Source organism: Anser brachyrhynchus (genome assembly GCF_964034855.1).
Source record: "Anser brachyrhynchus genome assembly, chromosome: 23".
NCBI classification, from domain to species: domain Eukaryota; kingdom Metazoa; phylum Chordata; class Aves; order Anseriformes; family Anatidae; genus Anser; species Anser brachyrhynchus.
Window position 1 is genome coordinate 4,420,404 of NC_137716.1, and position 16,462 is coordinate 4,436,865.

The following is a 16,462-nucleotide window of genomic DNA, read 5'->3' on the forward strand; positions in this document are numbered from 1 at the left end:
TCTGGCAAAGGCAGTGTGAACGTTTTTTTTTTTTTTCATTTAATGACCGCAATTATAACTTTTTATTGGTGCTGATGCAGCACCTCTTACAAATGCTGCAGCCTTCCCTATTGATGAAGTCTCGTAACGCTCTTTGCCAACTGCCAGCATAATACGTTTTGGCTGTTGAACTGCCCATAAACGTTGTCCTCAATCACAGCATTTCACAAGGAAGCTGTGCAGAGAACAAAACTGCAGGCTTTCTCTGCCCATCCCTTGCACCTGTGGGAAAGGCACCCAGGCATCCATATCCCTAGTTTTGGAAGTGCTCAAGATACAAAATCATCAAAATATCAAAAAACTATGCTGTCATCATGCATGGGCTGTAAAAAATAGTGGTTGCTGGGATTTGAGGATCTTTTGTTGTGTTTTGCTTTGTGTTTAAGCCTCAGGCTCAGTAGCTTCTCCTCTAATATATTAAATGTCACAGGGGATGTCCAATGTGATATTCCAGATGTTTCCTGATGACATAATGATAGGTCAGAACTCCAGGAATGCTCTGAGCTGTAAGAAGTGCAAGAAACCAAAGTAAAAGTGATTTAAAGGGATACCATATCTAATTATAAACCTGGGACAGGTAAGGAAGTTCATCTGCAATTTCTGTGTTGCTGAATTTATGCTTACTACAAAGGATGGAATACTTTTGATTTACTAAAAGGAATTCTAATTGAAGCAGGCAAATAAGGAGGTAACTAATGCTAACTATAGTTGCAGAGTAAATGAGAACTTTGTTGTTCCTGCTCTCCTTGTGCTTGGAAAGGTGTTTTTTGTAAAGTTAATACATTTCCATCCTATAAAGCAGTGCATGTGACTCATTTTTTGTGTTTACATAAAATGTTACAAGATCAAATAATTGTGGCTGAAAAGTCAGACCTCAAAAGATTAAATCAAACATATTTTCTGCCTAGCAAGCTCAGGATAAATTCCTGTCTCCTCTGTGCACTAGAAGTGTAGAGTACTATTTCATGGCAGAGGCTATTCCCAATCTCAGCCTGAGAAATGGGGAATTGGGTGTTCGGGATCAAACAGTGCGGAGCTTTAAGGAGTCTCTGGGAGTCCATAAGTCGAGCCCATTACCTCAAGGGCCTGTAAATCATGTATGGCTACGTGCTGTGGGTTAGTAGTGTTTGGCCTGTAAATCCATTCCTTCTCTGAATCTATGGCAAGCACGTTTCTGAAAGGACGTGTGCCTAAGCCTGGGTCTTCATTATTGACAGGGAGCTGCTGCTGTACCCCAGGGCAGATCAGGATGAGTCCCGGGCAGGTGGGACCTGAGAGCAACTGCTTCGAGGACACGCAGGAATTTTAAGGTTTGTAGATGCCACCAAGTATGTTTCCAATGTTAGCAACAGGGATAGCTTTCTCCCTGTTGAATCACACGGGGTTTGGATTGAATTTACCTCTTTATGTTTTCCCCCCAACACTGCCAGTTACCATAGCGATGGCTACATGACTTTGTTGCATTTGTTTTATTTAAATATAGCAGAAGAAATTGCTAGAGCTTGGGATTCTGGCTTAGAAAATTAAATTTAAGAAAAGCCTAACAGCTACTCTCTGTTATAGGTGCACAAAATAGCTTTGGAAACCACAGAGTTTCTACCACAGAAAACCACAGAACCGCACAATCCTATAATTTGAAGAATGGACAAACTTTTTTTGGCACTTCTTGTGGATGGAGGACCAAAGTTTAGCGTGAGGGAGTGTTTTTAGGCAGCTTGCAAACGGCTGCAAGCAACCAAGGACTCACACAAGCTGAAATCCCCCATCCCTGCATGGGGTGAGCCACGGCCACAATTAATGCTCAAACTCCCCCAGCTGTGATCATCCATGCTTTGCAGCAAGCTCCCAGAAAAGCACGAGGGTTTTCCATTCCAGCCTTCCATTTCAGGGTTTAAAACCCCTGAAAAAAGCGCCCTGCCCACTCAGGGTGCTGGGGTGATGCTCGTCTCGGCAGGACGCTGCTTTTCCCTCGAGAGCTGAGCCATCGCAGCGGCTCCGCGGGGCGGCAGGACGCGGGGTCAGGGCTCGGTGCTGTTTCAGCAGCACCAGGCTGAGCGTGTTACCGTGTTTGCTGAAGAAGAGTTCCCATGTAGCTCGGGCTTAACTGACACTTCTGAAGTCAGCAGGTGAGAGAAAACGGTTTTCAGCGTAGCAAAACACAGCGCTCTGAAACCCGGCGTGGAATTAACTGACTTCAACCAGAAACGGCGCTGGATGGTGGCTGGCGCTCAGATCTGTTAGCTAAAACTTTCACTTGGAACATCGTGCAGGATTTGTTAGTTTCTGTGCTTAACTGGCTCTATCTAATCTGGCAATCTATCTTGCAAGTGTAGTGAGCCCATCACTGTGGTATCTTATAAGAATATGTGTGAAAATCTTGTTTACAACGGACTCTACATTTCCTCCTATCGTGTTCGACTACGATTTTTTTTTCCTAGCGTGTCGAAGTCAAATCCAGGGTAGCTGCAGATTGGAAGGGCACTCCTTGCCCTTTCATGCTTCCTGCAGGCTCCCCGGGAGATGCTTGGGATGCTGGGGCTTTCATGTTAATTAGACCAAAATCATGTACAAGATTACGAGCTGACGTCCTGTTATTAAAATACGTTGCAGAGCGTTAGTGATTTCCTGCTGGCCAGGGGAAGCTTGCTAGCGTGGTGGAATCACACCAGCACATCTTTGGATGTACTAATTTAAGTCAATTAAAAAAAAAGAGTTGACAATTACTCATAATAGAATGTGAGAAGAATGAGATCAGCATCTCTTTCTTTACGCTAAGAGATTATCTTGAAATTCAAGAACCTGCAGTTTCCTGTGAAGACCACACAAATATTATCATACATGCCCTCCCTTCAGCAATTAAAATAAAGTTGGTCATAGGCTTTTATTAATGTTTTGTGCCCCCAATCCTTCCCCACTTTCAGAGGCCTGTGTTTATATATCTTTATATCTCTTCTTTTTTTAATATTTATATATAAGAGGATGGCTTTGCCCTATTTTCAGATGAGTCGCAACAAATCTGAAAGCTCCGAGGACACAACCTGCTTATTTTTACAGGGGGAACAGCAACACAGGAGAGCATGTCCCCGCTGTTCATCATGATTTGAGCGTTGTCTGGTTACACGGCAGTGTGCAGATAAGAAGTGTCTTGTCTGAAGACCTTCTAGTGAACAGGAGCAGAGGTAGCGAAGGTTTTGAGCCTCACAGCCAGTCCTTTCACTGGAGCAAAGGGAAGTTTGGACGTTCCCGTGCAGAGGTAATGGAGGAGGGAGGAGGACCATGCAAGCTCTTGCAGTGGGTCCTGCAGAGGAGCCACACACGTTTGCTTAAGGGGTGGTGAATGCAGTAAAATTTCTCTTTGCACGCAGGCAGAGTGCAGGGTTCGTGTCCTTTGTGACAGTCCACTGGCTGTAGCTGTCTCCCACAAGTGTAATTTGGGAAAATATAAAAGTAGCCAGACTGCAGGCTCACCTAGCCTCTACTAGAGGTCAGCACAGGTGGCTGGGGACGAGCAGAGCATGATAAGGAGGTCGTGATGCTGCCATGCTCTCTCCTGCTGCTGGACATCTCTGTCTCGGGACCTTCCTGAGCCAGATGTGGGACTGTGCACCGATGGGTGGCTGTACTGAGTGCACCGAGGTGGCAAACCTCCATTCCTTTTTTTAATTATGTTAATAAAGGGGAATAGTGTAAGATAGCATTGTACCACTGACCCCTGGAATGACTAAAAAATATTCCCAATTCCTCAGAAAGAGCAAGGGAAAGAGATCACTATGGAAAGGTAAGGGTAAGAATTAATTTCAAAAAAAAAAAAATCATTCTTAAGGCTATAACCACCAAACGGCATGCTGAAATATGAAAATCTTTGGCTATGGGGAAAGAGAAGGAAATACCTAGAACTGTTGCAACAATGCATGTGCTAAGTTTAGAACATCTTTAAGTCATCCTCACTTTCTGGAATTAGGTTGTGCAATTTTTTTTTCTAGCAAATAAATGAGTTTTGTTTTTAATGAAGAAATGTTAAATCTCCCTTATATTTCACTTTGAAAGAGCTATAAAAGTGAAATGTGGAACTCATTCTTCCATGTCAATGATTAGAAGCCTAAAATACATCTGTTCCACATGAACAACTGCAGACTTTGCTTTCACAGAAGAATAGCTATATTAGTGCTTTCTTTAAATGTATTCCTGTTGATTTCATTCCTGTATTCTAACTTGTAAAGTCAGAAAAATGTCACAATCTTGATTAAAATCAAGTTCACAGTATCCAGATGTTAAGAAAAAAATACTTTAATATTAAGCTAAATCTGTGTGTTTAACTAACAGTGATTTTGTTTGAGAAGTATCAAGGCTCACAGCTAAACTGTTGCTGCAAAAATAGAGAAGCCTCATCAGAGTTTCAAAGTAATTGCATAAATATACTACTTGGACTTATGATCTCATTTACAGCTGTGGAAGAACTTTTGGGGGGGCTCTATTTGACTTGCTGCAGATATTTACTTCTGTAGCTCTTGCAGTATCCAGCATGTGTCAGATTAGTTTTCAGAATCTGGATTACTGGTTAACTTTTCCTCCAAAATAGTAAGTATCTCTCTTAACTCCTGAAATCTGGGTAGGGTTCAAAATTATTAGGTGAATTTAAGCTTTTGAGAATGAGTTATGAAGGTATTTTAACCTGTGTTGTGAATTTATGTTTAAATTCCACTACTGTTCTATTGGAATTCTGCACTGAGCTCTTGAGAGCAAGGATAATTTATGTACAAGGATGCCTTAAAATAAGCCTCCGTAATTACAAAAATGCAGTGTTTAAATTTATAGTAAAAACCCACACACTGCTGGCAAAACTATAACTGCATCTGGAAAACATTAAGGATGCTATTAAAATAGTCTAGCATAAACTAGAAATGAGACTGAAATTACAGTGTTGCTTACTTAACCATTTTTAGGAAGTATATTTTGAATACGATCTACTTTCCTATTTGATTTTTTTGATAAAACACCATGTTGTGTCTTGTTTACTCCAGAGAATGAGTTGTGTCCTCTGTTATCTATTCTAGAAAAACCTATAGCTCAGATTTTTTCACTGTCTTCTTACAATCACTGATATTTTAAAACATAAGCAGGTGGTTGTTGGTCCAGCCATCAGGGCAGAAGTAACAGGGAAATCTCAAAGGAGAAAAAAAAAATCACAGGAATTAAAGATTTATTTTATTAAAAAGATGAAATGTTTTCAAACATTGAAAAATTACGTTTTTATAAAAACAGAAATAGGCAAAATACCCATTTGTCTTCTATTTACATATACAATATTTCTCACTGTATAAAATTATTTACAATATATAAAAAAATTACAGTAAAATAGGTTATTTTCTTACAAGACATCAAGCCCTGTACTTCTAGTGTAGATCATGGCAAACAAGAATATTATTGCACCTGTGAAACAAACAGTCTAACAATAGGAGTGTTCTCTTAGCCATGCCTTCAACTGAGATCTAAAATAACATCGGTAGCTACAGTAACATTCATTTAATCTCTTCTAGGGTCAACTTCAGGCAGTTTCCATACAAACATTGTCTCATAAAGCTTAGGACTGGGCAGTTAGAATCGGAAAAAAACATATTTACAGCTTCTATACAATCTGTATGGAGTCTTATGGAGTTTACCCTTCACAGAAGCTGCATAAATAACCCCTATTCTCCTGAATGGAACGGGCAGGTTCACTGATACAGTCACGTCAAATTCTCTGCAGGAGATGACTGGCTAAGTCTCCTTGTGTCAAATCCTCCTCGGCTTCCACTGCTAGAGTGTCGGTGCCTCCCTACGTAGTACCAGCTACAGGTTTTTAACAATTCTGCACCTGAGCAGTTAAATAGCGTCCACTGTTCGCAGGTCAGAGTCTCTGGGGCTACATGTGCCGTTTCATGTGCAAAGCCAGGTGGTCTGACCTGGAGAACGCTCTGTCGCAGAGGTGGCACTGGAAGGGCCGGTGGCCGGTGTGCTTGCGATAGTGACGGGTGAGCTCGTCGGAGCGAGCGAACTTCCAGCCGCAGCCTTCCCAGTTGCAGTGATAGGGCTTTTCACCTGTTGGAGAAATCACAGAGACTGTGACTCAGCACGGCACTCCCACATACAGACAGCATCACACGCTAGGCAACTTTCTGTTTTTATCTCAGCATATCCTTTTATTTCCTACCAAGCTCTCTACAGTAAGATCCAAGAAATATTAAACCACAAGACTACTCTAGCAATTCCTTTACTATCCTGTACCTGCACTGAGTCTTCTGAGAAAGGGCATTGGACAATGAGCCCTTACAACAGCTTTGACACACATATGCATTGGAAAACACTTAGATACTATAGCTATGATCACCTGTCACAGCCCAACTGTGAAAGTTTTTGGAGTTTAGAGATTACAGGGTTAAAGCTCAGGCTGTGCTCTGCATGCAAACTGTTTTACACAGGTGGCTATCCCAACCAGCAAGCAACGTATCTACAAATGAAGTATCCAGCTGTATTTACCTGTGTGTGTCCTGAGGTGGGCCTTCAGGTGCGAACTCTTGGTGTAGGTCTTCCCACAGCCTGCGTAGGTGCATGTGTGAGTGGCTGTCCTCTTCCGAGGCCAGGAGCGCCGTCCTCTTTTTGGCTTGGAGTCCAGCAGCTCCAGAGGCGAGGAAGGAGGGGTGAGCATGCCTCTGGGAGCAGAGGGTTGTAAGGGCAGGCTGTCCTCAAAAAGGCCAAACTGGGAGGTGTTCTGGTACTGGAGATGGGTCTGCGGGTGGTGGAAGCCGGAGGCTGGGTGGTAGCTTTGCTGGAAGGACACGGATGAGGTGCACATCATCTGCGTGTGGCAGTCACTCACCATGAGATCATCGGGGCTCAGCGGGGGCGTCTCTGCCCCAGGGATTTGGGGAGAGCTGGCCACCCGGGGCTGCTCGTAGGCCATCATGCAGGTTGCGTTGCCCTCCTGCTTGATCTTCGGGCAAGCCTGGGGCACCAGACCCATGACTGGCCCGTAATTGTCCATGTCAGGCTCGGGCTTAATGTTCTCGACGAACTGCGGGCCCCCGAAGCTGGGCGTCACGAAGAACCGCCCGTGGACATTGCCAGGTGGGCAGTAGTTGGAGTCCATCTCGGAGCGGATCATCTCCGGCATGAGGCCGGCGTTGTAGGGCGGAGGGCTGCCCTGCTCCAGGGCACTGTAGCATCCCGGCGATGGATTTGTCTGGTAAAAGCCGCTGCTCTCCCCTTGCGTGGGGGGATAGTCCCCGCCGGCAGCGCCCTGGCCATAGCTGTCGCTGCCCATGGAAAGGATAAAATCCAGCACGTTGTTGAGGTCTTCATCCTCTTTGCGAGGGGAGAGGCTGCCCCAGGTGCCAGCGGGGGCCTTGGCCTCCTGGTCGCACTTCCACCTCTGGGGGAGAAAGAAAAGGCAGAAGGTTAGCGGTGCTGTTTGGGGAACACGGAGGGGTTTGTAGGGGCGCGGGGCTAGGGAGCAGCGGGGCGGCGGCACCGCCGCACACCCCCGCGATGAGCGGCGCCGGCCTCAGCGCGGCGGGGCGGGGGGGGGGGGGCAGGGGCCGGACTCACTTCGTGGAGGGCTTTCTCTCGGCAGGGGCTGGCGAAGGTGGCGAAGGAGGGCAGGATGGTGTCGCTCAGCGCCATGGTGCGGCCGGGCGGGACGGCGGACGGCGCGGCGCGGCGAGCCGCCCTCCCCACCTTATAACGCGGGCGCGGGCGCCCTCAAGCCAATTGCAGGGAGCGGAGGAAACGCGTCCCGGACGGGGCGGGCGGGAGGCAGCGGCTCGGGCGCAGCCTAAATTTAGCCCCGGTATAAAAGGACGCGAACAGCTCCAACCGAGCCCGAACGGGGCGGAGAGGGGCGGAGCGGGGCCGTGAAGGGCCCACGCGGGTCCCCCCTCGCCGCCTCCCCTCAGCGCGGGGTCCGTCGACCGCGAAGCCGGGACCCCCGCCTCGGGCCGCTGCCTCCGGCTGGGGTCTGCCCCGGGGGCCGCTGAGGGTTCCCTGCCCTCGGGACCCCCCCGAGCTGAGGGTTCCCTGCCCCCGGGACCCCAGAGCTGAGGGGATCCTGCCTCCCTGGGGATGCTGAGGGATGAGGGGCCACGGAGGGTGTCCCTGCCCTGGGGACGCTGAGGGGACTCTCTGGGGCGTGAGGGGATGCCGATGGGTCTGTGCTCCAAGTGACACTGTGAGGGACCTGCTGTGAAACAGGGAACACTCCCTGCCCCATGGATGCTGAGGAAGATGTGAAGGAGGGTTTTGATCCCCCCCCCACCTCACAGCAGCTGCCCCACAGCCTGGGCTCGTCCCTGGGCTGTGCCCCAGGAAAAAAGTTTGAGCTGGGTGGGAGCAGGAGGTGCAACAAGCACAGCACGGGGGACAGAGGCACTGCTCTGTGTGGATGAACGCACTGCTCGCCCTCCAGCCTCACAGACCCATTTCGGTACTGTAGGAGAGGTTTTTTGCACCACTCGCAAGCAGTCTCCCTGCGAGGAAAAAGCTTGAGGCTTGCGTTTAATGGAAGCTCGGGTCTCTAGCGGAGTTTCCATTTGCTGCACAAAGATTGCCAAAATCAACGTTTCCTTATGACATTATGAGAGAAATAATGCAAGTAGCTTCTGTGATCTGCTTTGGCCATAGCCAAATTATGGTCCTGTGCTGAATTTTTTTTAGAAGGGAAGACTGTTCTTCTCCCTTGCCTTGGCCTCTAGCTCGGATGCCCAGTCTGAAGGAGCTATTCTCCAACAATTTTTGCTAATGTGGCTCAGACTCCTGTTTTTGAGAATCACAGCTGCTTGGCAGCCAGCCAAGACCAAAAGAGCAAAAGTGGCAATTCTGAAATTGGGAAAAACGACTATCTATCACAGGATAGACAGATTCTTTGAGAGCCTGTTCAGAGAAAGAGCTATGCTTTCCCTGTACCTCCTCCATATTTCCTTTGCAATCACTTCTGAAAGGATTTCTAAGTGAGCTGGAGATCAGAAGAGTGTAGGAGAACAACTCTCACTTTTATGTGCTGTGTGCCCTGGGAGAGGAAAAAGCGATGGCCCTTGATGGATTCTGGTTCTCAGAAACGTTTTGTACATGACCAGTAGAGCCCATCCCAGGCTTGTGGCTGTATGCAGCCATCTCGGGAAAGCACAGTTGCTAGGGTGAATAAATGATCTTTTCAATAGCTACACGTGTTTTAAAATAATGAATATCTCTTGTATAACTTTCTATAGTTTTTATTCTAAAAGTTCACAGGATGGCCAGGAGGAGCAGCCAAACTTCTGTGACTGGAGCAGAATCAATACACTGAATGCATGGTAACGAAGTACACAAAGATGTATGACTCATAGCTATGTAATGTCACACTTGTGTAATCTTTCAATGTAAACTCTTTTCCTCTAATAAAATGTTAGTAAGTGTACAATACGTATATATGGTGCTGTGAGTCAGCCAAGAAAATATACTCTGATGAATTCCGAATGAATGTGAATGTTCCCTTGATAACACACCCTGAATGTCTGTGTCAGTTTATGTGCTTGTGATTTCAGCAACAGCTATAACAAAATATTTTGTTTCTAGGATATACAACTGTATGTGTACATTTCACTGAGAAGTCTAGTCAGATGCTTACTTCTAGTAGGCACTGAAAGGACGTTCGTTGCTAGCCCTGCACTGACTCTGTCACCTAACTGTCGTATTTTTTCTATGCATAAAGGAAATGCTTAGTGGGTAGTGAGGATGAAAGCCAAATTAATGAAATAATAATTTAACCGCCTTTAGTTTCTTTTTGTTTTCAAATAAAGCTGCAAAGCTAAAAAAAATGTTGCTATATTAAACGTGGTAAGTTGAATGCGAGAATTTATTTACGTTGTGAGTCACTAGTTCTGTACAAATTGAGTACAACGTTGCCATGACCTTCCACTTGGTTTGTGGTTGTGCTAAATTTTCTGGCTCTTTTTTTTTTTTTCTCCTGTATGCAACGCTTATTTAAAATATCTAAAATCGAGACTCTGGCACTGATCTCACATGACAGCATAGATCAGGAGTGATGCCACTGGTGTATAAATGTGAAGAATGTGAGATTAAAAGGTATTTGTTAATCTGCTGTGGGTAGAGGAGAACTAAATGAAGTGTGATTTGTCTTCCTGCCAAAGTAAACACAGGCTCTACCATTTTTGTATGACAAAGTTGATTTTTATAGGTGTTGCTGCTGATCTCTGTTGTTGCTTTTACATCAAGAGAAACTTTTGAAGGGATTGTAGTGAAGATTCCACAAGTTTATAAAAGATTCAGAGTCGGGGCTGTGTGATGAACTGCACCTTTGGTGAAACTGCAGCTGGATCAGTTGGTGAGAATGCCCACGTCACCTGGCTTCTAGAGCATTCTGAGTCATTGCTGAACTCAAATAAACAAACAAAAGAAGCTCTCCTTTCTCATGAGATTGTTCTCAGAAAGCCCTGACTTGCACCTAGAGCTAACGTAATAACAGCAGGGTAAACAAGATGAGAATTAGACCTCTTAGAACACTGTTCAGAATCACAGTGATAGTAATGCTATGACCAATCACTACATATTTAAATGAGACAAACATTATCATAGGATTTCTGTTTGCCCGTATCTGTATCTCAAATTACCATAGTTCTGTTGACTCACAAGGTTTTGGTTAATTCAAACTGCAGATTCTGAAAGGGTACTTTTAAAAGTCTAATCTCAAAGAAGAAGTTGGTAAAATGATGTAAACAACCACATAAAATGAAATATACGAGTATTTTTAAGATAGGCATCTCATAATTCCAGGACAGTGATTTAATCCTGTAAGCCTTTTATCTGATTAAAGTAACATCACAAATTATTTTGATAAAGGAGCCTTTTTGACCAGACCTTTCATGCCTGGAGTTTGTTCCCATACAAGAACTTAAAGACAAAGGTGAACCTTCATCTCTTTGATAACCTTAAACTGATGGGGCTCATGAAGCCTTTGATATGACATATTTTTCCTTTAATTTTATTTTTTTTGTGATTCTCCTCTGAACTGTGTGCATATTTTCAAAATCTTTCTTGAAGATTGAGCACCAGAAACGTGAATCAGCACACAAATGCGTTACCCCTCTTTAGCTGAGGGGTAACTTGCACACTTCCAGTTACTCACACACGTGAGTGACTTTCACAAAGCCCTCCTCTCTCCCAGCTCCTTCATGGCATCTCAGCTTCCCAGCCAAGGTTACCACCACCATGTAAATATGCTCAGCACTCAGTGCTGGCTCAAGGCTTGAAAAGCCTTGGATTTAGTTTTGGTGACACCAGAATACATGGGGCACAAGGGAAGACCAAAAAGTAGAAGAGAGCCCCGGGTGGGAGTGCTAGCGGGCCACGATGCAGGGCTGTGAGGCATCACCAGAGGCTTGGAGCAACTGGGAGGAATCCAGCTTATTAAGGCTGCACAGAGAGGAGGTGAAGACTGCGTGTGTGGGCAGCAGCTAGTGTGTTGCCTTTACTTCCTGTAAGAAAAGGTACCACTAAAATAGGCATCTCGCAACGGCCGTCTCTAGCAGGGCAATTTTGCTGCCGTTACTGTTCTGTTGACCCAGGTAACAATCTGGTTTTGCCTATGCCAAAAAGCAGAGCTGCTTGCGTTTTTTGTTCCTAGAATCTTTAAAGCTTCTCTGTATGGCCATGCATGGTGTTTATTTCTGCATCGATAGTGAAGCAGTTATAATAATTATTAAACAATAGCATGTCCTTCTAATTATATAGCACTTCCTTGATCTTTGTCATCTAAGACTTTATCAGTAACAGTTTCTGTTTTCTTCCAGGTCATTGTTAGCAATGTTGAATTGTAAGTGACGATAAAAAAGATCAAGAACTAATAAACCTGCTTGATTAAAATTAAATTAGATTTCAAGATGCATCAGCTTGTGTTTGGACCAATTTGCGTGTGCACACCATATTGATTTGTCATTTTCTTTTTTCTTATTGTGAAAATCTTATTGCATAAGGCAAATCCTTACAGAGATTTGCTTGTTACATCAGCGCTGCTGCCTTATTTAAAACACTGTCAAAAGCCATTGTCATTAGCTAAACCAACTCTCTTTATTTATGATTCTTTTTCTGTATTAAGTCCTTCCAGTATTTTGCCCAGGTTTATATAACACAGATGAGCCTATGTGGGTCATTCTGTTTACCCTGTTAAAATATTGACATAATATTAACATTCTTCAAGTCACCTGGGGCTTCCCCACTGTTCTGAAATTGATTGATAATAAACATTAACCATCTGGATATGTCCTTAGTTGGTTCTTTTGAAACACTTACTTATAAGTTACCCAGACCTGGCAACTTAATATTGTTTGAGTTGAGTAGCAGTTGTTTTAACATCCTCCTTAGTTACTGGAATGGAAAGTATTTCAACATCATTATTGTCTGATCTGAATACAGCATCTGGCTTTTTCCCAAAGAGAGAACAGAAGTATTTTTTAGCACTTCTGCTTTTTCAGCATTATTATTGACAGGTCTATCATTTCCATTCATTGTGATGGCAATCTTAATTTGTTTTAGTGAAAGCCTTATTAGCTCATTTCACAAAGATTAACAAATGTCAGCTGTTGATACTTTAAAGCACTGCATGCAGACATCCATAGATGCAAAGTAAAATTAAGCTTAAAGTCCTTTTCAATAAATAAGTCTACTTATAAAAAGAAAAACTGTCTCAGAAATACTCAAGGAAATGCTGTTCCTGTCATAAAAGCAAGCTCATGGTTCAATAAATCATGCAAAAAGTCAGATGTCTCATGAATTTAATTGAGGTTAAGTATGTATTGTTACACCAGTTTGCTATGTGAAGGAGAGTAGTATTCAGCTGTAAATTATTCTTTGTCATTTTTGATTTGGGGAGTCTTTAGACCAAAACGTTTTATGCCGGTTTTTAAATTATCAGCTCTGATTAGGTATGTAGTTGCGTTTCTGCCAACATTTACTGACATGTGTGTTGAACACACATATGTTGTATTGCAGATGTCCCTTTCAGCTGTCAATTAAAAACACATTTGACAGATCTTTCATTTTTTTACAGAACTGTGAAATGATACCACAGTTTCAAAAACCATACTGACGTTTAATTTTATCAGTGAAACTGCCTAAATTATTGGGCTCTGATTATGTATAGCAGTTTTCAATTGCTGCCAAATAGTTTTCATTACAGAATCAGTAGTAAAGAGATGTACAAGTAAGGGTGTGGCAGAGGCCAGAAGGTACTTATTTGGTTTCATTCAGAAAAATAACTGTTGCTATTAACAAACATTTAATAGGTGAGGTCGAAAGCCCGGTAGGATGAAACTTGAAAGGCAGAGCTCGTCTCTGCCCTAGCAAGTTGCAGATAATGTTTGGGAACCAGCATGGGGCAGGGAAGTGAAATGGGATTCTGTGTAAGTAAGAAAGTGGAAGCACAGCCTGAACAAACTGTTTGCCTGTCAACAGCTTCCTTGGACATGCCTGCCTTCCCTGGGCAAGGTTTACAACTCTGCCTTCTTCCCCCTTGCAAATACACAAGTGAGTTGTGTCAGCACAGTGGCACTAACTTGGGCCATGGGTAATAGTGCTTGAGTTATGAAGTAAAAGCTTCCATTAACCCCAAGAGAGCATAATAGATTGAAAAACCCCATTTGATCCTGGAATAGAATGGGTATTGCATCGTGAGGTTTCATACTTGTCATGTCTTTCCTGGTCTAAGTTTTAGGAAAGAACTTTTACATAATTTACTGGAGATGACAGGAGAAAAAGTAAAATGATATATTATCTCTTATGTCCACTCGGAACAATTAGTAATGTTGTAAGACATACAAAGTTAACTGGTTTTGGAAGTGAGAACTGTGTTTGGGGTTTAATTAATGCAGGAAAAAAATCTGTTTGAGGGAACTTCAAAGAGCTAATCAGATGCACTTTTCTTTCTTTTTAATTTGTAAGATCTGTTCCAGTCTGAGTCAGCATGGCAGATGCAGATGGCTTTCTTAGCAGATTTTTTGTCACTTTGAAGTTCACGGCTTGTAACTGGGGGAGGGAGAGAAGACTGGACAAAGCTCAAAACCAGCCACAAGCAGAGAATTACTTAGAAGTGAGGAAGGTTTTTTTTATTATTATTTTTTTTATCCCCCCTCATTGATGTGCACTGTATCTTTATAGGTTATGGTTTTATCTGATAAGTAGAGGATAAGTCACTAAACACTCAAAGTAGGAGTTCATATAGGGTGTAGGGTGGTAAGCCTTGTTTAACATGATGAACATGTGGGGTTTAGTTCTCCTTTATAGAATGCCTTCTTTGTACTGCACCTGTATTATTTATTAGTCATATGTCCTGCAGTTGTGTAATGGGAAATACTGCAGCAAGCATTTCATTAACTGTGACACTGTTAATTGGTATTGCTTGCTGCCTGGAATTACTTTCCCTGTTTGAATACATGGAAGTATGAATCAGAGCTTAGTGAATTAGCCAGTGAGAGGAAGACAGGCATCTTTGCATGATAGGCTGTATGTATAGAGCAGCTGATCTCATTTGTCTTCCTGGACTGTGAAGTCCTCAGACTTAGATCACTGAAGTATTCAGAATGGTATATATATTTTCCATGATCACAATTTGTTATATCATTATGATTAAGCTTTGAAACTTCACTGAGATATTTTGGGACAGACTTTTTCCAGAGGCTTATGACTGTTGTTGTGAACACTTTTTTTTTTTTCCTTGAGCTATTAATGCCTACCCTTTTAGGATATTTATACATTTAAATTCCTGGATACCTCTCAGCTCAGGAGCAGTGTTTTGTGTCTTGTAGAAAATGCTTTCCATTCAGAAACAACAGTTCAACTTATTTTTTCAGGCACCCTGAAAATTTACTCTGAAGTGTTGAGCTGATATGCCTTCAAAGAATGTCATACCTATTACTGACACTAAGCTCTATGGGGAAATTAAGTGCCAAATTTCAGGGTTGATATTGATCAAAATTATTCATACTTGGTGCTATAGCAGATATAGTATACACAGCAATTATAGTTCAAGAGCATAACGCTGTTGAAATCCCTTGAACGGTTACAGCTATTCTTGAGCAATAAAATTCTTTTCAAGGGACAGCCTAGTACAATGCAACTTTGTAGAATGAGTTGTGAAATTTTCTTTTCATTTGCCACATAAAGTGCCAAATAAATGTTTGCAATAAAAATACAAGCCTGGGAAGAACGTGTTTTGCCAATTACAGCATAATGTGGGCTACAAAGAAGCGTTCAGAATGGAGTTCGGTATGGATGTTAGGATCAGGTTACAGCAGGGAAAAAGAGGGCATTAATTTGCCAAACAACTGCTAGGATTTTATCCCGCATTTGCAAGGAAAATCGTTGCCTTTGGAAGCAAAAAAGAGATGGGGCTCATCCTGCGCAAGCTGAATGTGGAGAGGAGAAGCAGACAGTCTCTGCTTGGCAGGCAAGCAGAGCACCAGGACTGCAGAACACAGATTGATGGTTGCCGATCCGCTCCGTGTGGTTGCCACATTTAGCTTCTCCAGTTGGCCAGCACCGGCGGGGGGGCACAGAGTGGGATTAAAGCTTTCGGAGCAGAAGTGGTACAAGCCACACTGGGCCTGGTGGTGACAATTTAAGGGGCCCTTTCTCCTGTTGCTCAAGAGCTCGCATGATTCACCCTGTTCCCTTTTTCTGAGTTTCAGATCACAGAAAACCGAGTTATTTTTCAGCATAACTTTTACTTCAGCCTAAAGTTAGATACTGAAACGCTGTGCCTGTAACTACAGCTTCGCTCAGCCTGACAATGCTCGTCCACTAAAACTACGACAGCGTTTGCCGAAAACATGCAAAATATGGACCATCGTGTGCTTTACTTCTTCTTGGGCTGTTTCCTGCCTTCTTTTGCTTAAAAACCACCTGCTCCACGGAGATGGCAAAGTGTCTCATTCACATGAAATCAGCGCGCAGCAGCCAGCCAAGAGGCAGTGGCGTGTGTGAGTGAGAGGGGATCCTTTGCAGCCTTTATATACCAGAGTTATTTTTAACCACAGCCTCCATGCTTATTACAGTGTTTCCTCTCTCAGACGCTCAGGAAGCCCACTTGGCTCTGTTTCCTGCTAACATGCGGCCCTGGCTCGCAAAATCTCTGAGAACAACAGGCCTGAGACTGCTCGGCTCCATTAAAAAAACTGGCAACTTTTCAAGCCCTGACAGAAAACCTTTGAAAGCTCTGGATTTCCTCCAGCTAACGTATGAGGCTCCTACATCGGTGACAAATTAGACTGAAACAGCACAAAATGCTCCTATGTAAATAGCCCTTTTTTTCTGCGTTCACCCTTTTAATAGTACAAACTTTATTTATAGTTATTTCTCTGGATAGAAAAATATTTTTATATTTTTTTCCGAAGATGGGTTC

The 16,462-nt window shown here is 43.5% G+C and overlaps 1 protein-coding gene across 1 annotated transcript; it reads right to left on the minus strand.

Annotated features, from left to right (window-relative positions):
- Window positions 1-5,222: 5,222 nt before the first annotated feature.
- On the minus strand, window positions 5,223-7,782 carry KLF2 (KLF transcription factor 2). Its single transcript, XM_080566089.1, has 3 exons — window positions 7,624-7,782; window positions 6,556-7,447; window positions 5,223-6,117 (listed from the first exon to the last, which is right to left on the minus strand). Exons 1-3 carry the CDS (start codon window positions 7,696-7,698, stop codon window positions 5,942-5,944), a joined length of 1,143 nt encoding a protein of 380 aa, XP_080422215.1. The 5' UTR covers window positions 7,699-7,782; the 3' UTR covers window positions 5,223-5,941.
- Window positions 7,783-16,462: the final 8,680 nt, after the last annotated feature.

Bases quoted from the DNA above. Each gene is read 5' to 3' on its own strand.
- KLF2 (XM_080566089.1), bottom strand. From the start codon at position 7,698: ATGGCGCTGAGCGACACCATCCTGCCCTCCTTCGCCACCTTCGCCAGC. The intron at 7,448-7,623 runs GTGAGTCCGGCC...TTTCTCCCCCAG, and splicing joins GAGAGAAAGCCCTCCACGAA to AGGTGGAAGTGCGACCAGGA. The intron at 6,118-6,555 runs GTAAATACAGCT...TTTCTCCAACAG, and splicing joins CCACCTCAGGACACACACAG to GTGAAAAGCCCTATCACTGC.